Source organism: Coccinella septempunctata, chromosome 3 (assembly GCF_907165205.1).
Source record: "Coccinella septempunctata chromosome 3, icCocSept1.1, whole genome shotgun sequence".
In the NCBI taxonomy this organism is placed as follows: domain Eukaryota; kingdom Metazoa; phylum Arthropoda; class Insecta; order Coleoptera; family Coccinellidae; genus Coccinella; species Coccinella septempunctata.
The window spans coordinates 43559425-43579310 of NC_058191.1; the positions used below are offsets into that span (position 1 = coordinate 43559425).

General features: G+C 37.9%; 2 protein-coding genes across 3 annotated transcripts in view; one reads left to right on the forward strand and one right to left on the reverse strand.

The window, feature by feature from the left end:
- Window positions 1–19886, forward strand: part of LOC123310480 (head-specific guanylate cyclase) — a 110020-nt gene that overhangs the window by 37914 nt on the left and 52220 nt on the right. Inside the window, exon 1 of one of the 2 annotated variants that reach the window (XM_044893952.1) lies at window positions 9716–9863. The exons of the other annotated variant lie outside the window; for it this stretch is intronic. The gene's annotated coding sequence lies outside the window, so the exon portion shown is untranslated. Of the gene's footprint in view, window positions 1–9715; window positions 9864–19886 lie in introns of those variants that run through there. 2 annotated transcript variants of the gene reach the window in all.
- LOC123310482 (guanylate cyclase soluble subunit beta-1) lies at window positions 69–19743 on the reverse strand. Its single transcript, XM_044893954.1, has 14 exons — window positions 19511–19743; window positions 3630–3769; window positions 3501–3574; window positions 3116–3216; window positions 2907–3025; window positions 2275–2430; window positions 2068–2221; window positions 1855–2009; window positions 1514–1725; window positions 1030–1200; window positions 710–947; window positions 515–652; window positions 292–449; window positions 69–240 (listed from the first exon to the last, which is right to left on the reverse strand). Exons 2-14 carry the CDS (start codon window positions 3630–3632, stop codon window positions 126–128), a joined length of 1794 nt encoding a protein of 597 aa, XP_044749889.1. The 5' UTR covers window positions 3633–3769; window positions 19511–19743; the 3' UTR covers window positions 69–125.

Sequence of the window (19886 nt, forward strand, 5' to 3'; positions counted from 1 at the left end):
ACATTGAACAAGGAAACTGAAGAATATCACACTAAGGGAAGAAAATATAAGGAAAAACGAAATAGTTCATTTTTATCTGATCTTTCACGTACAACATCGATAGATCAACAAATAATTGATAAAATTCAAGCTCTAGACAAAAAATATACGTCCATGGGCTCTGATTTACCCTTCATCGACACCGGTCCCCTATAATCGAACACAAACTCTTCATCGAAATTGTCTTCTTGGCACAAGAACCTGGAAATCAATCAATGCAAGATCCACTTCAAATCACCAATGAAATCTTACCTATAAGCTTCTTCTGAGACGTTAATTTTACCAGGACAACCCGTGGTTTCTGTTCTGCTGGTCAAATTGACAGTGTTGCCGAACAGGCAGTATCTGGGCATCCTGTGTCCAATGACACCTGTCACAACCTCCCCAGAGTGAATGCCGATGGTGATTTTCTAAAAAACGTAAAGTCCAATCTTGAAAAACGTCCAGAAAACATAGAAAACTGAGGGACACTCACCACTGGTTCCTCATCCAGAATGACCTTCTTGACAGAATCCATCATGTCCAAGGCCAGTTTGGCTATGTTTCTAGCATGGGTCGGGCATGGCTCAGGTAGTCCACTAACAGCCATATACTTATCGCCCACAGTCTCCACCTGAAGATTAGTCAGGATTCAAATATTACATTCACCGAAAGAACCTCCCATATGCACCTTATAAATGTTGGGATTCCTTTTGGGATCTGTCAGTATGTCGAAATGTGTATACAGTTCGTTCAGCATCTTGACTATTTTCATGACTCCTTTGGCGTCTGTGTTCGCGGCGCACAGAGCGGAAAATCCAACGATACCGGAAAATAAAAGTGTAACGCTTTCGTATCTCATGGCTGGTACTGGACGTTTGTGTCTCAGCTCGTTAGCTACGCTTATAGGAAGGACAGAATACAGCAGCCTGCAAGGAAATAACACTGAAATGAGGAGGTTTCAACAAAAACTTCTCAGCTAACGAAATCTTTCATTTCTATGGCTATTACCTGTCTGTTTTCTTCTTCTCACTGTCAAGCTCCCGGTATGTTTGTTGTAGTTTGTCAGTTAGGAATTCCAGATTCCTCGTGAGTTTATAATCTGCCTCGAATTGCTCAGACATCAAAACTAAATCTCTAGTTGCATCGTGCAATGGAATATCGCTTATATAAAGTCCCCGCCTGGAAAAAAATAATGACACTCTTAGTCCTTGCAGTCCTCAATTGCACACCCGTTTCGAACTTTTCATCCCACCACCAGTGAAGCCAAAATATTCGAAATTTCACCAAACTTGCATCGTGTTTTTGTGAAGTTCGTGAAAAAGTATCAGTTAAGAATAGCATAGGTATGAAGATGGTACAGATGATGAGACAGTTACCCGAAAGCGACTAACGGTTTCGACGGAAGATTCAGATTATTCTTCGCTGACTGAGATCATTTGGAGTATGTACTTTCTTCTTGTTTGTAGAAAAAAGGGGTTCATAGAATAATCACCTTGTAAGATCATCTAGATTGACAACGCTTGGATAACAAAGGAATATCACGAGATCAGTCTCTGCGACGTACAGCATCTGTCCCTTCAATCTGAGTTGCCTGTACTCAGGAGGAGCGTCCACTTCCATTGCACCAGGGACTGTTTTCAAAACGTAAATTGTGTTTATATGCGAAAGGATATTTTCAAAAGTCAGTTCCAAGTGGGGCCTCACCTGGAACATAATCATTATTTAATATCAGAGAACTACACGATTCTGTTGACTGAGAAATCATATAATTTGATTGAATATGAAACAAATAAATGTTTCCTTTTAGTCAGATGTATTTTTGAAGATACTCACAGCCTCCAGAATGTCTGTCAGTAGACATTCACCCGTTGTTACTTTTGGAATCACCCTAGCTACCGTTGTTCCAGTTTGTGTGATTTTCAAGTCTCTGTCGAACATAATATGAAAGGGAAACACTTTGCAGAACGTCGACACTCCAACTTTGGGCTCTGAAATGATCCCGATGGCTTGAAACCAAACGAAAATATTCAGCATCGAACAACTCACCAAGGGACAAAAGTTTAGTTTCGTTTATTTCCGATCTTTGAATCATTCCAGATCCTGAGGTTTCTTTGATCAGGAACTGCACATGATCGGATTCCTCCTTCGTTTTGATTATTTCCACTGACACTTCTGTACCATGTAGCTTACTGGCCACCGTCTTAAATGTACAGAATTTGTTCTGGGAAATTATGAGCATAAAAAGTTATGTACCTTTACTATCCCGATGACTATATGCTCTAATCCGGGCCTGTCCGAATAGTAATGGAGCAATAGGTCGCCATCTTCTGGTCCTTCGGTACACCTGAAGGAAGGGGCCTTCATGCCAGGGTAGAGGGTTCCGAGGTGATCGTGGAGGGCGTCTAAGTTCTTCGATGAAAATTATAGATGGCAGTATAAAAATCGACAAGTGTCTTGAGAAAAAAGAGATTTTTTGCTCACATAAGTGATTCTAAAACCGAAATGTGAGAGACTTTCACCCTGCTTATGAATAAGAAGGAAAATGAGTGGAATGAGCTGGATCGATATGAAGAATCCTGTAGTTAAATTTTGATGGTTTAGTTTACGAACTATAGATGGCCGTTATTGGGGCAGGACTGTATCGCAATTTTTTATACGAAAGCTTGAAATAATTTTTTTTTAGTTTCACAACCTGGAGAAATTGTTATTTGATTCTAGGGGTTGATCCAAACGAAATGTGACCCTTCAGTGCCACTTTAACATGTTCACTATAATAGAGAAATAATATATGCCAATTAAATCATTAATTTAATTATTTCCTGATTAATTAACTACTTGTCATACTCTTAGGTGTATTGAAGTACCCATTTTTTGTTTATATTCACCTGTAAAAAATCTCTAGGGGTAGCTCCTAGGACCTGGAGAATTTTGTCATATCCAGAATCTTGGCAAAATTCAAAGAACATCTTGCCAAATAATTCCAAAATAGAGTCAGCTGGAATGCCTACAAAAATATTTGTACAAAATATTTCAATTCAAGAAAATTTCAGTTCATTTTGTTCATATTCTGTATGTCAGAATATTCTGTACTTACCTAAAATTTTCACAGCAGATGATACCAAATTGTAAGTGACTTCATCATCGTATATTTGTCGGACCAAAAACTGGCCCTCCATTTGAATGTCAGCATCCTTCCTGAAAATAGCTTTGAATGGTTAACTGAGAAAAATGTACACACATATCAAACAAAATATGAGAAAAATTGAAAAGTTGCGGTCTATAATAATGATCCCAAATAAAGCGATTCCAGATTTTGAGGCATCAAAAGTGCTCAACAGTTTCAAAGTCTAAATGAATAGGTACTTCGGAAAAATAACAAATTTTTAATATGTATTACTAAATCTTGAAGATTTTTCAATTGGGAAAGCCAATTTAATTTTGCACTTGATGTTTCATGATAGATATATTCATGAGCTCACTTTATAGTTTCCCAAGTTTCCTCTCCAAACGTTTTCACCACCAAAAGCTCCAGAGCGTAATTCACGAAGCCGTACTGGAAAATAAACACCAAATCGTAAAATATACAGAGCAATAAATGAGCACCATACCATCTTCTCAAGTTCGAAATCGTACGGATTTTCCGGAAGCACACTCACAGCATCCTCTTCGGAAAAACTGCCGCGACTGGCGACCGTGGAAAACTGAATTTTCACGATCGATTTCCCGCCGCTGCGCACGCGTCAGCACTCTGAAATTCAGACGGAGTCATGAGTGTAAATTAATACGTTTTTTTATAAGCCGTTTGAATTTTTACGAGTGATAAAACGAAATGACGAAATCCTCCTTTTTGAACAGATGACATGAAATTCGGTCCCGCGGAGTTCTTTATGGTCCGCTTCTTTTGTCCGACAAATTCATAATTTGATTGGAGTCTTCGATACTGCCTTTTTATGGAGGGGGGATTTCGGCAGAAAGGATTTTATGTGTTTTAATTTGGGAGTTTGTGTTAGAATGGCATTCTATTTCATTTCCACTTTTTTTAGAACCAAAATAGAAGATTGTGGAAATACTCCAACTGAATTTTACTGGAGTTATGTAATAGCGCGTTTTATTTTCAGTTGATTAATTTTAATGAAGGATTTATAACTCCACAAGCGAGATTCAACTCATATCTTACCTGCTGCTTCTGTAAGGTGAGAACTATTTTTATTGGTTCAGTAATTCGAGGTTTTAGACATTCGTTTACTCAGAACTTTATTGCCCATCTTCTCCAGGAGTTGAAGTGTCGGTGTGAACCTCAATATATCACAGTTTCCTAGATAAAACTGACGTTTCCACTCTTCAACTATTAGCCAAAGAGGATAATTTCAAGCATCTGATTCTGAATGTTATGTGTCCATAATTTAATATTCCCTTATATCAAAAATGAATACATTTAATTAAACACACATCTCTTGTACTTTCCATCCAAATAACTAGATAATGTATCCCTTCACTCAGTCTATATAAACATTTTCTCAAGTAAATTCAAGTTGTGATAAAATAGGTACCTAATTACTAAGACTTTTAGGTAAAAGGGACAGAATAGGACTGCTTAAATCCAAAAAAATGTTTTGACCAGCGTCGTAACCTCACATTTTTGTACTATGCAGCGTAGAATGTGTCAAATTTCCATGGCCAGCCGACTGCTTTTATAAATGTGAATGGAGTAGGGATATTACCTGGTTGGGCTCTTTTGTACGATTGTTCCTGATCCAAATTCCACCTCTATCTTTCATAGTATTCGTAAAAGACGAATCTCCCGAATGGAACATGTTTCATTCAGCCAGGACATCCACTTTCTTGATTATCCTCATCAGTATCCGTTAATTACGAATTGCCGACTCCAAATTAAAGGAGGAATCGCTACAAACGTGCATTCAGCGATCCCTAACGAGTACTGAAATAAACCCTTCGTTCTCGGGAACTGCGTAAAAGTGCTGGGGCTTAAACGTCCTTTAAGTAGATTATAACTTTCGTTTCGTACTGGAAATAGCGCTGAGAAATTGATCCCTGATGGAGAAGGCGGGAAAATTGTTAAGGATTCGTTAAAAGTATAACTTTTTATTATACCTGGAAATATGACCGAAGTTTCGAGCATATTCGTAAAATACTGGAAGGAGGGGGTTATGAGCTATCATCTAGGTCATCAAGTTAAATTCTGGAATGTCCGACTCAAAGGAACGTCCAAGAAAAGTGGATGTAGTGGATAAAGGTTTCTGACATACTCAAGTAAGAAATATCTATGTTCTACTGGTGTAAGAAGTGATAAGGATACTCAAGAAAGTCCTTGAAAAAGCATTGACGTAAATAGGGAGCAGAAAATTAAGACACAATAATTCCTTGGGTAGGTATATATTACACTTTTATACTGCGTCACTGTGTAAGTTATCTATCTGACACATATATGGCATCACTGTTGACAGATCCACGTGATTACAAAGATTCACGTCGTTTTATTTACCTCGATATCGATAGTTAATGAAAAAATGGTTAAAATTCATGAATTACACTTTGAATTGCTACTTCACTCACTGCACTCTTCAAAGCGCGACCACTGGAATTTTGCAGACTTAAAGAAGTCCAGGGAAAGATTTATTTGGCTCAAATGAAGAAGTGTTTAAGTAAACTGAGGTCTATTTTCAGAGCAAAGACAAAGCCCTTCACAAAAAGCGAATGTATCACTCTTGAATGAAAATCTGTCGATGAATAAAAAAGAATTTCTAAAAACATTCGCTTTTCTCAGTTGAATCAGAGACTTGAGTGATGTGTTGAATGACAGATCCTTTAACTGGGTCCAGCAGGTTTTCATCTAGATTGTCTGTAATCTTCTTGGGTACCTATAGCCTTAATGTGAATCGAATCTGAAGGTTTTCCAAGAGTTATGTAATTCTGATGTTAATTTCTAGTCTACTTTACCATTTTACCCCTGGGTGTGGTTTTGGTTACATCATTTACCAGTTTAGGAGTGTGTACTCATTCTATACACCATTATGGTAACGTCAATTGTATCCAACAATACTTTGGTGAGGTCTTAGATGAAGCTAGATAGAGTGGAGCTGATCAATCTTTGTGCATTGATGAGAAGATACTCAGGAAACACTTCTTATCACTGGACCGATCATTGTGAAATGATAAACATTGTGCAGGTTGTGTAATGGGGAGGAAGAAGCCATTCACGAAAGAGAAGGTAACAAAATGATCCGTATTCGTCACGTAGTGCTAGCTCCCTCCATCCAGAGTTTATCTGGAAGGAGGTTACCCTTTGCTCCTGCAAGTTACTGGTTGGGGGCATCAATAGCGAAGCAGTCTGTGACCTGGTGATTTTAATCCTCCTCCCCATAAAATCTACACTCGTCAGTTTCTCCTAGACCCATTTTTATAGGCATTGGAAGTGTTTTCGGTCTGATAATTAAGACATAAAACTTTTTTACAAAACCGATCACTAGGACAACACACAAAGTGTAACAGGCATCAGCGTGATGAAAACGGAAAGAACTCTTTTAGTTCCTCCGTTAATCTACAACCTAGAACATCTAGAAGGTATCAAAATAAATCACCTCCGTTTCGCAATCCACCTGAAAATTTCAGTTTGAATTCCCCCATTAATTCCCCACAGCGAAAACACACAAAAAGGAAGCCAGCTCTAAGGAATTCCCTCGGAGCGGAAAAAGATATAGAGATAGAACCGTTCATTACGCATTACGAAAACACCTTAACCGTAACAATGACAATAACTTAGGTTCGCCTCATTTGGAATTGCGCCACGACATTACTGGCGGCATGCAGAAAGCGTCAGGACCAATCGATATTTTATTAAGGATTCCGAAGACGCGACGCGATAAGTATTTCCGGCCTCGAGAAGAACCCCCACATTTAGTTTCGAAGGAATATTGAGCTCCGAAAGGAATCCCATCTATGATTTAATTTGTCTCCGACACCATTAGGTAACTGGATTACTTTGGCAGACTTCAAAGAGTAATTGAACCGATTTTTCGAATAAATAAATACACTGCTCAACAGTTGATAGGTATCACTGACTTTCCAGCAAGTCTTTTAAAGGATAATATGGTTTTTCATGCCAAGTGAGAGCTTGATAAATGAAAAAATATGAAAAATACAATTTAATATATCCCACTTCTTCCTGAGAACACAGATGTATGATAGTTGTTGCAGATATGTAAACAAGAGCTATAAATAAAGTGAAATTTATACTTGATCTCCATCAATGGTTGAGCAGTGTATTTGGAAGGTCTCAGGACTCGATAGTCAGACATCATATAGATCACGACAATTGGACCTGAGAAAAATTGCTGCAAAAAGGATCCCCAAATGTTTAAATGTCGACCAAAAGCGTGCAAGGGTAGAAGCATCGCGTTCGATCTGTGTTCGATTTGAAAACGATGTAGACGTCTTAAACCGAATTGTTACTATGGATGAGACTTGGGTACATTTCTACGATCCAGAAACGAAGCAACGATCTATGGAATGGCGACACTCTGGTTCTCCAAGACCTAAGAAGTTTCGTGTCCAAAAATCTGCTGGAAAAGTTCTTGCTTCAGTTTCTTGGGATTGCCATGGAGTAATCATGATTGATTTTTTGGATAAGGGTAGAACAATAACCGGAGATCACTATTTGACATTACTGACCACTCTACGGGAAAAAATTAAAGGGAAAACACGCGGAAAGCTAACCAAAGGTGTTTTGTTTTTGCAGGACAACACACCTGCATATAAATCTCATGTTGCCATGCAAAAAATTCGTGATTTAGGGTTTGAATTACTAGAACACCACCCTTATTCACCAGATTTGGCTCCATCCTACTATCATCTCTTTCCTCAACTGTAAAAAAGTTTAAAAGGTCGTAAATTTTCTTCCAACGAGGAGATGATAAGAGCTGTGGAGGTCTGGTTTGCAGAGCAAGAAGAAAAATTTTTCTTGAAACGTGTAGAGACGTTGCAGCTTCGGTGTGATAAATGTATCCAATTAAGAGGAGAATATGTTGAGTAATAAAGTATTTTGACATTGAAATTTCGTTTGGTTCTATAGTAGGCTAAGAATTTCTCAATATACGAAGGGAAAGTTTATATTTAATTGGTTTGCACAATCACACAGAAACTCTTGACCTTCGTCAGTGACTTTCTAATTTTCGAGTAAACATATTGATTTCTTGAATATCCCCTGGAGTAGGATACGAAGCTGTTTAAAAACATTCCACTGGATGACATTCTAATTTCAACATACTCGATGTCATAACTTTCCTGAATGGGCATCCCACACACGCACGTTTATTAAAATCGAGAGAGACTTGTTCCATAAAGTCGGAGTATCGTGAGATGAATGAAGATATTTGAAAGCCGTTCAGGCGTTCGAATTTCACCAAAACATCCCTCTCCCCTTTCAGCGTGCTGTCTGGAGCGAATGCCAGCCATCTTTCACGTTCAAATTCGAGTGGAAATGGGGGTTCGAATGAAAGCTCCTCTGATGGCAAACTCCACAGTAAATAAGGACGTCCCAGAAGGCAAAGTCGGCTTACCCATCAAGAGAGCCGAACCACGACATCCCTTGTGGCTCGACAGGAACACTCCTAGGAGATGATGCCCGTCGATGAAATCTCTTTTTGTTATCGGAATTCGTTATGGGATTTTCGGGAGGAAAACCTATTTGGGCGATGATCTAACATCGCCTCATATCCTGAATAAAATTTGGGAATTGATGAGGATTCTTGATGCTAGATAGTGTTTCAGGATTGGGGTGAAAGCAGAGTGCATAAAAAATTTGCATAAATCGATGTGGATTGAAATACCTTACGAATTTTAATATAGTTTTATTTCAAGAATTTCAGAAGGATTAAAGACAGAAGCAGAATCAAACAATACTTCGTTGAGGAGTCTTTAATTTGTTCTTTCCTTTAGTTTGTTCTCGATCTCAGTCTTGCCTACTATTATATTTCAGGCAGAATTGTATGGAGACTCCTAACTTGATAACAAAACATGGGCATTTCATCAATTTTTTGAATTGTTGTAAATTGCGTGCCCAAAGGTTCATTTTTCATATTTAGCACTCTGTATCTCGAAAACTATTTATATGATTTTCTGTACAATAAAGCTAATTTGCATACAAATGGTTTGAATCTATTTGTACCAAGAAATTTTATCGAAGGCCATTTTCCAATCAAATTGTACGAGCTATTTGCGAATCGTGAAAGTTAAAATGCATAATTGATTCAATTGCGTCTTATAATACCCTCAAAAGATAATTTCCCAAGACGCAAAAAAACACTTTATTTTTCATATGTGACTGATGAAAATTCTTTTCATCATGGCTTCAAGAGTTCAAGAAGAATAATTCATCGTTCGTCGAAAGCACTGAACTTCCTTCAAACCTCTTCATCATGCACATAACAAAGAAGCCGAGGATTTCAGCCAAACTTGTGAGAACGGACCAGAATCCCCCTGAAATTTTCCGTAATTGATCCAAATGAACCCTCATATACTAAAACTTTGGAAAGAATCTTGCCGACCGTCTACTCGAATAAAGAATATAAGGAATATTTATCCTCCAGCGCAATGTTCGTTTTTGCAATGCGCTGTCGTGCCGTCAGAAAGGTGGCTTTGGAGGCGTAGCGACGCCTTCAGTTGTATCCGACGCCGGGCACCGGTTATGTTCAGGCTTCCCTCGTGAAAGGCGACGCGTTTTCGGACATAACACGTGATATGTTTTGAGATGTTTGACGAAGCAGAAATGGGTCTCTGGGTCAAGTGAATTCCCGATTGATTTTTCCAGCGAATTCTCGTTTTATGTAAGATGCTTGCTGAAATTCGCTCAGAAATACACAATCTATCTAGATAATTTTCATGTAAACAGCCACCCTTCTATTTGAATGCGACAAATAAGTCATGAATTTCGAAATTGGAACATGAAATCACTTGATTTTCACTAAATGATTTATTTCACGTGTTTCTTTATCATAGCATTATCCTCAGGTGGGTTGAAGGTCAAAGTAATATTGTGGAATAGTTAATGGAACTGTTAAAACTTTAATGCAGTCACAATTTGTCCAAGAAATTCAATTAAGTTTTCAATATTTTGGAAACAGTCTTTCGCACTTACATATTCATCTTGGTGTAACATAAATTTTTGAAAATGTCACTCAACATTTGAAAATATGTTTCATGGAATATTTTACTACTCTTCTATTTGGATTAAAGTTCCCAAGAAAAATTACTGTGATATAGAAAATCATTAGTACAGACTAGAATTTAGGGTTGAAGACCAGCGCATTCGCCAAATTGCAACTATCAGAGTATAAATACAGAGTGCGAAAAAAATACTGCACAAATCTCAAGTATTTACTATTTTGCACAAGAATGTTCGAACAGGGAAATTTTACTCGAAATATTCGATATACTCTTTATTCCTCGTGGAGGGTGTATGACAAACATATCAAAATTACATTACAAGTAGCATAATTTAAAATAAAAATGGACCTGTTCGAAGAATTGCTCTCCAAAAAGGTTTATACCGAAGATTAAAGGCGGTTTTTTCTTACCCTGTATAATATATATCTTTTGCGATTTAATGAATGCAAATTTTTGGTCACTTATTCGTAGTTTGAACAAAAAATTCATATATTTTCTATTTTCGTATAATTTCATATAGTAATATTTTCATTACCGCAATATAGGGCACAGAATAATTAAATAATGCCACATTATTTGACAAGCATGACTGTTATTGAGAAAATAATTCTTCTCACCTAAAATACTATAATAATAATTGCTACATTTGAACTTTTGAATTGGATAACTATTTTCAAATTGATACGGCCAATCTTGTATTATCCTATGTACACTAGGTTATTGTATGATCATTGCTCTATCCACAATGATTCGAAAACGTATAAAAATCACAGAAAATCTAGAAAAAAAGATAGTTTAACTCTCACAAATAAACGTTATACTCTTGCTAAATATTATTCCTCCAATACACTTTATTGATTAGTTCAAACTTTCCATTTTTTCAGACTAATCTGGCTCGAACCCAAGGCAACAATTTTTTTGTTACGAAACCGCCTTTGCTCCGTATGTAGGAACCTACAACCAACTCAGTTACAAACTATTTTCACAAAAAAGCCTCTTCATCTGACGTTACCGAATACGTTATGCGAGAATTTCCTTTGTTGAGTTTGATCGGAATAAATGACTGGAGGAAAACTAACACTTGTCTGGAGGAAATTAATTGAAGTGGAATTTGAGCTGCTCGTAAAGTGAATTCATTTACCTGATGCTTTGGGAGATGTGCTCCGACATTAAATTGGCGTAACTATTCCTGATTAATCAACGTTGTCTGAAGATATTTGGCGCTGTAGGTACATATTTATATTCTAGAAAACTGCAGATAAACGAAAGTTCGAAAGGGTGACAGGAAATTTCTGTTTTTCCATTTTGTAAGTTATCCACTTCAACACGATCCAATATGTTTATGTTTCCTGATTTTATGTGCTCATATTGATTAGGAAATTGTGATAATTGGCCTGTCCAACCAAATTGAAAAAAATCCGAATTAGTGATGTATCCTTGATACTATTCGAGATTCACATTATCTAAATCGAAAAGGTTAGTCTATGAGAGAAGTTGTAATTTCATTACGATTCCCATCTGATTAGGAATAGTGATTAATTTCGAGATACGACTCGGTTAATCGCCAAAGACTAATGACCCAACGTCCAAACGAATGTTTTGCTCTCTCCCCTCTTGGTACACCTGATTGAACAGGAAAAAAAGTGGAAAAAGTCGGTTTGGACGTCGGAGTGGAGATCCTGGAATTAAGCCTGAAGCTGGGGACCTATCAAAAAACCCATCGCAATAAATATCCCGCTCATGGCAGATATTCCAGCACGATAAAATGTTCAATAATTCGTTCCATACCGTCCGTCATAAAGTTCGCGCTCGGGAATGATTCCCTGGGATGTTTAACATTTCTGCGATATATTCTTTCTTGGATATCTGGAAGAACGAGAATGTGTGGTGGGATATGGAATTTTTTCCTTCAGGAAGGGAGTTTATCGCACGTGTTTTCGAACGGATCTTCAAATTGGATCGAAAACTCAATTTTTTGATAAATTGATACCCATCATTTGTTGTGCAGTGTATTCAAGTTTAACGCTCATCACTTTAAAATGCATTTTTGTTGAGCATAGACAAGAAATAAGATAAATGATCCCCTACATCATTGTTCACTGAAATTGTAAAGAATAATTGACAATGAAACAATCAGAATAAACAACATGCAAAGACCAATTAGGTCCCCTTATTATGATTTCCCTTTTGCATCATCAATCCGGGTTTTCCTCATCCTGCCACTACCTCGGTAATGAATCTATCCAAGAACAAATACTGCAGTTTCCCTTTTAGCTAGCCTGAAGCAATTATAAATAGAACGAGGCAATTCTATTGTACGAGTATTTTCCTTAACTACAATGTTTCTTTCTGATCCGGCTAACTAGTTTCCTTCATCCGCCACCTTTGTTGTTTCACACAACGGTAAAGCGACAAAAACTAACAGATCCTGGGAAAATTGAACTGCCTTTGTCTTCCATGGTGAAGAGAGAGAAATTAAGTTTTAGGATTTGGAATATTCAGTTTCGTGAATATTCTATTTGTAGTAATACTCAGTCGGATATAAGGTATTTCAGGTGAAGAAAAACTGACTCCTCACCCTCATCAAGATTAATAGCTTTCATCTGTAGGTCAATCTGTTACTTTTCATAAACTTTCTGGAAAATTTGAATTTTAGACCTTCTAGATGACCTTCGAAAAATTCCCAAAAAGTTGGGTTCAGTTAAAACTTCCTCAAGACCGAACGGTTGTGCCGAAATGGATAAAATGGACAGATTTTCAACTAGAACAGTTGCTCTATCAGAATATGTATCACATTTAGATCTGCGATAATTTTCCTGGAAGCAAAACTACTCGCAAATTGACCATCGAAAAATTCCCAAAAAGATGGGGTCAGTTAAAACTTTCTCAAGGCCGAACGGTTGTGCTGAAATGGATTAAATTGTCCGATTATTTACTAGAAGAGTTGCTCTTTCAGAATATATATCACATTTAGATCTGCGATAATTTTCCTGGAATAAAAACTAATCTAAACATGATTTTAGAAAAATTCACAAAAAGATGGGGTCAGTTGAAACTTCCTCAAGACCGAACAGTTGTGCTGAAATGGATGAAATTTTCAGATTTTTTACTAGAAGAGTTGCCCTTCCAGAATATGTATCACATTTAGATCTGCGATAATTTTTCTGGAAGAAAAACTATATCGAGTGTTTGTCTGTAAGTACTGAAGGAGAAACAGAAGATTAATCTCATCCCTCCGGGCTTGCACTCGATTCCTAGGGTTACCAAGCAATTAATAATCGCTGAATGTATTACTGGATGGCCATAACACAATTGAGATACGAAAGCATACTATAATGGAACGAAAATCAGTCCTAACAAGCAGCCAAGACCTGACTAACTTCTGTGTATACGAGCTCCGAGCAACTTCCATTATGACGAGATATTCAATTCGCGTAGTTTACATCAAAACTGTATGAACAGTTCGCACATCTATCTAAACTCCGGATTAATCACTTACCCTGAATCGAGCGCCAAGCCAAGGTTTCCGGGTCTGGAGTCACTATGGAGATGGGTCGGCCCGTGATGCTGATACCCCGTTTCGTTCATGTTTTTGTTGATTCGAGTCTTTGCGTAACCAGATCTAGATACCCGGATTTATCTTGAGCAAGAAACTCGAATTTGCGTATCAACTGAACTGCTTAATCTGGATCATGAGATGGATGCGAGGATAGGTGCCATCATCGAAATTGAAATTGACAGTATGTCACCATTCCTTTGGCTACAGCCATTATTAACCCTCCTTTATGTGAGTCTCGAATTCCAAACATTGACCGAATAACTTTTGTCAATAAATGATGTACAGGATTCACAGACTGGATGCTAGAACCACAAGAAGTCCATGCTGATTCCATAGAAAACTATTTCGAGTGAGAAAGCCTATTTTCAATGGCACATTTTTTGGGATCATTCAAAAAATGATTCATGAGAATCAATGAACCTGAAACGGGTCACTTACTGGTAGTTACTCGAACTACCAATTCGGTCATCATCTTGAATACTCTACCTGAAATGAGCCTTGTATATAGGGGGATCACTGTAAGAAAGAGACCGATCGGGAAGGCCAGTTTCTGTGTCAGTTCCCAAAAATATCGATGCAGTTCATGACATGATTCTACCAGACCGTCGAATTGGGCTAAAACGGATAACTGAAGCACTAAATATTTCATAGGAACGCGTTCATCATATAGTTCACGTCAATTTGGACATGAGGAAAATTGCTGCAAAACGGATCCCCAAATGTTTGAATGTTGACCAAAACCGTGCAAGGGTAGAAGCATCGCGTTCGATCTGTGCTCGATTTGAAAACGATGTAGACTTCTTAAACTGAATTGTTACTATGAATGAGACTAAGGTACATTTCTATGATTCAAAAACAAAGCAACAATCGATGGAATGGCGACAGTCTGGTTCTCCAAGACCTAAGAAATTTCGTGTCAAAAAATCTGCTGGACAAATTCTTCCTTCAGTTTTTTGGAATTGCCATGGAGTAATCAAGATTAATTTTTTGGATAAGGGTAGAACAATAACCGGAGATTACTATTCGACATTACTGATCACTCTACGGGAAAAAATTAAGGAGAAAAGAAGCGAAAAGCCACCAAAAGGATAGCAGTTGCAGGACACGCCCCTGCACACAAATCTCATATTGCCATGCAGAAAATTCCTTATTTAGGGTGTACCATCTCTTTCCTCAAGTGAAAAAAGTTTAAAAAGTCGTTAATTTTCTTCCAACGAAGAGGTTATAAAAGCTGTGGAGGTCTGGTTTGCAGAGCAAGAAGAAACACTCTTCTCGAAAGATCCAGAGACGTTGCAGGTTCGCTGTAATAAATGTATCCAATTAAGAGGAGGATATGTTGAGTAATAAAATATTTCGACATTGAAATTTTAGTTCTATAGTAGGCTAAGAATTTTTCAATATATCCTCGTATATGGAATGGGTCAAGAAGTGGCAAGTTTTATGCTACAATTGAAATGGGCCACAGTGTTGTTTCGAGATCTGCCAAAAACATCGAAAAAGATAAATGGCATATACCCTCATAGGAAAAAAACTGCGAGAGGGAGCCTACAGTACCAACGCTCAAAAAGAATCACAAATGGTTCTTGCACTGGAGTATACCGAACATCTGAGCGTCTTCCAGACATAAATGCTCGAAATCTAAAGATGTTTGGAGCTAAATATAGAATCAAACTATCAGAAATGTGAAATAGCGATATATTCTGACAGGCAGGTTGCGATCAAGCACTGAGCTGAGTAAGAGTAAGTTAGGCCTTCTCACTGGCTTCCTCACAAGACATTGTCGCCTTAGAAAGACTATGATGAAAATGGGCTTATAAGAAATTGATGAGTGTAGATTCTGTAGGGAAGCCTGAGCAAGGAATGTCTTGGACTAGAAAATTATGGAAGAAATGGGCCTCCTTGAAGCCTCCTCAGATACTGGAGTCCATTGGAACTCTTAGGACTGGCATTGCCAGCTTGGTATGGCCCTAAACATACAGGACCTTAGAAGATTTATTACCTAGGTTGGGTCTTCCTTAGGGACGTCAAAGTTGGTGTATTTCAAAGGGTTACAAAAGGTTACAAAGGTTACAATACATTTAACTAGGAACCTACAAGTGTGATAAAATGCGGACCTGGTGAGAGAAATTGGAGAATGTATCTTATAAATGGTGCTGAGTAGAAGACAACAAATTTGCTCCATTTGTATCGTTCCCAATTCAGCTACATCTTCAATTACATGCCTCGCTGACAGAGGCTCATTTCAATTATATCACCCAATAGTTGCCTCCGACCTGGAGCCCTCCGAAGTCGTTTCCTCAGCGATAATGCCCCCACGTTCAACCCAGCTCCATTTCCTCCGGGTCCGATACAAAACACGAAGACAATCGTCCGTGCAGCATCAATCGACACGCGAACCGTTTCCTGGCTCGGATCCTGTTAAAAGATCTGCCCCCGTCCATGATTCGTGCCGTTCCGGACGTGATCCGGTTGCCTATCGTCGGATTATCGGAGGTCGGACGGATTCATTCATTGACAAATTTAGAATTCCGGATGAGCAGCCGGGAAGGATGTTACGGTCCCTGTATTTCGGCTCGATTTTTTTTATTGAGATTCTTACGTGTGTGAGGGAAATTCGAAAGCGGGAAATTGGGGCTCTTGGGGGTAATTGCTCCTTCGACGATCTGGGATGATATATTGGCTGTATTATACTTATTTTTTAATCTAATCTGAGGGGGTGGATACCGCCCTTCGATAGCGTCGCTGCACATCATCGTAATTGGAAAATTCTTAGTCTACTATAGAACCAAACAAAATTTCAACGTCAAAATATTTTATTACTCAACATATTCTCCTCTTTATTGGATACATTTATTACAGCGAACCTGCAACGTCTCTAGACCTCTCAAAAAAATGTTTCTTCTTGCTCTGCAAGCCAGAACTCCACAGCTTTTATTACCTCCTCGTTGGAAGAAAATTTACGACCTTTTAAACTTTTTTCAATTGAGGAAAGAGATGATAGTCGGATGGAGCCAAATCTGATGGTGAATAAGGGGGGTGTTCTAGTAGGTAATTCAAACCCTAAATCACAGATTTTCTGCATGGCAACATGAGAGGCTACATGTATGTAGAGGCGTTGTCATGCAGAAACAAACCACCATTGGATAGCTTTCCGCGTCTTTTCTCTTTAATTTTTGCCGTAGAGTGGTCAGTAAGGTCGAACAGTAATCACCGATTATTGCTTTACCCTTATAAAAAAAATCAATCATGTTTACTCTAAGGCAATCCCAAAAAGCTGGAGCAAGAACTTTTCCAGCAGGTTTTTGGACACGAAACTTCTTAGGTCTCGGAAATACAGAGTGTCGTCATTCCATCGATTGTTGCTTTGTTTCTGGATAGTAGAAATGTACCCAAGTCTCATCCATAGTAACAATTCGGTTTAAGAAGTCTACATCGTTTTCAAATCGAGCACAGATCGGACGCGATGCTTCTACCCTTGCACGCTCTTGGTCAACATTCAAACATCCAGTAGATATCTGACAGGGAACCTACTGATGGAGACAGTCCTTCCTTTATTGGTCGCAGTTGTTCCTTTCTAGTGGTTTCAGGATCTCCATCATTTGGGAATTGGCCGAAAAATTCTTGAAAGATACCGGAAGTTTGGCTGAACAAACACTGTCGTGTCATTTCGTTTCGTTTTTCAGTTTATTCCATATATTCCTTGTTGGTATCCTTTGTCTTCTACTGTCTACTTTGGATGCTATGGTTTTGTACCTATTAGTGCCTTCAAAACCTCCATTTTCATGGTGGAGTATAAGACGGTAGTGTAATGTTTACTTAGAGCCTCTCTATTTTACTTCTTCCCAACATATTTATTCATTTATTTAGCGTATGGTACAACAAAAGGTAAATTTATGAAATACGTAAAAATTAACGAGCAAATAAGACGATATTCGACTTGCAAACAGATATTGTGATATACAGTAAAAACTCAAAAAATCTAGTTCAGCTATCCATTCAAGGCTTGAGTGTGTGGGGTAGAAGAAGCCCCATCTTAGCAGAAGAAGAACATTATGTTTATCTATAGAATAACTGAAATCCATAATTCAAGCAGGGAGAAAATTTGCAGAATGAATAAGAATACTTTATAAACTTATGAAAATTTCTTTTTTTTTTTGGCAGTTACGTCACAGTCGATTTTTGTTATCCCAAAACCATTCCTATAACGGTCTACATCAACAGAGCTTCTCAACCGTCTGAATTTTTCGATTTGAAAATCTGATTGTGAAAAAAATCGACATAAACTGCTCTTTCATTAATTTTCGAGTTCGATACTTACATACCAGAATCAAATAAACCTCTTTCACCTAAATTTCCAGGTTGATTATATGACATGTTGTTGTCAAATGACAATTGTTTTATCTAATCCATTTCCACTGATTCTTAGAAAGTTCAACAAAGCTCTGAACATATTATTCAAAGAATATTCTTTCCATTTCTCCATTGATTTGATTTTCGTATGTGGGAAAATATATATTGTGGCTTTATTTGGCACTAGCCTAGTTGATCTCTGAACAAATTCTAAGCCCTCCGGGTTTTTGTGATTACACTGATGAGAACTATTTGAGAAAATATCATGTTGATTGAATTTGAAAGAGGAAAATTAAGGCCCTGATTTTTTCCCTGAATTAAACCTGTTTTTAGCTGAAGTGGAAAGGGTTTCGAACGAAAAATTATAAAAGCTCCGCTTAATTGCTACTCGAATTTCGAAATATCAATGTTTAAACTCCTGTTGCGAATGAAACGAGAAAAATACGAAATTTTACTGTTCTATTTCGAATCGATTGCCAAGTTATAGGAATTTCCATAGCCACGAGTGGCTACAGTAGGCAATCGACAAATTTCATTCGATGGAAAGCTTTCAGCTAGTCCACGCTCGCAATGTGGAATTTCTCTTTTTTTATCTCTTCATCAACCCTAATGTCGAGGATGACTGTGTAATATGCGGGTATCCAGTTCTGGAGCTTCTATATCGGAAATATGGCAAATATTTTTATAGGTAAAATTCTTCAACTGGCTGATGAAAACCAACAAACAAAGGATTCTACTCCCGCTGAAAAAATTGCAGCCTACTTTTCGAAGAATCTGATTGTCATCGAATGAAAACAAAACGCCATCAAATTATAGCTTTGACGGGAACCGATATTGTTTTGAATTGGAGCCCCAACAATCGCCACTAAAGTTTGGCTTCACACAATACAAGAGAAATGAATTTTCTACTCTATTTACCGACGGTGATCGATCAAACAAACGTCAATGATAAGTGTTGACACTTTGATGAATGGCGCTGCTATTAATTCATTTCGTTGCAAAGCGCTCTGACGATCGGTCGGCGTACAAATACCAATTTTTCCAATTACACACTGTCCTAGGATTCCGATGGTAAAACACAAAGCGATTCACATCAAAGTGCTCCTTGTTAAACATGCCAGGACAGGTCGGCTGTCAACACGATAGCCTTTGCTAAGTGCTTTGGGGATCACAATTTATCTTAGCCTAGTTCATGACGTGGAAAATTATTTGTAATCGATTTTTCATCGTTTTTTTCTGTCTTCTCTCAATCTGTTTGAATAACTGTTTTTTATGTATGTAAATACTCAAATGTATTCCTATATTACAGCAAAAAACTAAATTTCTACTTCTGCTATTAATCAAATCTTTGTGATGAAATGAATAACATTTCCTTATGTACACACTCACGCTGTATACCTCTCATCTTCCTTCCTTTATCACAGACACCAATGATCCCAATCCTCATTCTATAACTCCACGATTTCCATAATTCCACAGTATAAGATACCAGCCCCCTCTAATCTAATGGAAACGGCATGGTGCAACTTGGAACACACGATTGCATTAATCAAGTAATTAATAAAGGTCCCTTTCTACCGCGAATAGTGCCTGCGGAATACTGAAGACAAAATATAGGGCAGACCTGGATGTGCCCTCCGGAGGTGGTTCATTACTAAGGCGACTATAAATAGGAATCCCATAACAAAGGAATGAAGGTGACAAGACGTTGTATATTGAAGCCTTAAATAGTCCAGCTCTCCTATTATCACGTTATAATGTATTCCTTTTTGGT

Bases quoted from the DNA above. Each gene is read 5' to 3' on its own strand.
- LOC123310482 (XM_044893954.1), bottom strand. The intron at 3,217-3,500 runs GTGAGCTCATGA...AGCTATTTTCAG, and splicing joins GAAACTTGGGAAACTATAAA to GAAGGATGCTGACATTCAAA. The intron at 450-514 runs GTGAGTGTCCCT...TACGTTTTTTAG, and splicing joins TTCTGGATGAGGAACCAGTG to AAAATCACCATCGGCATTCA.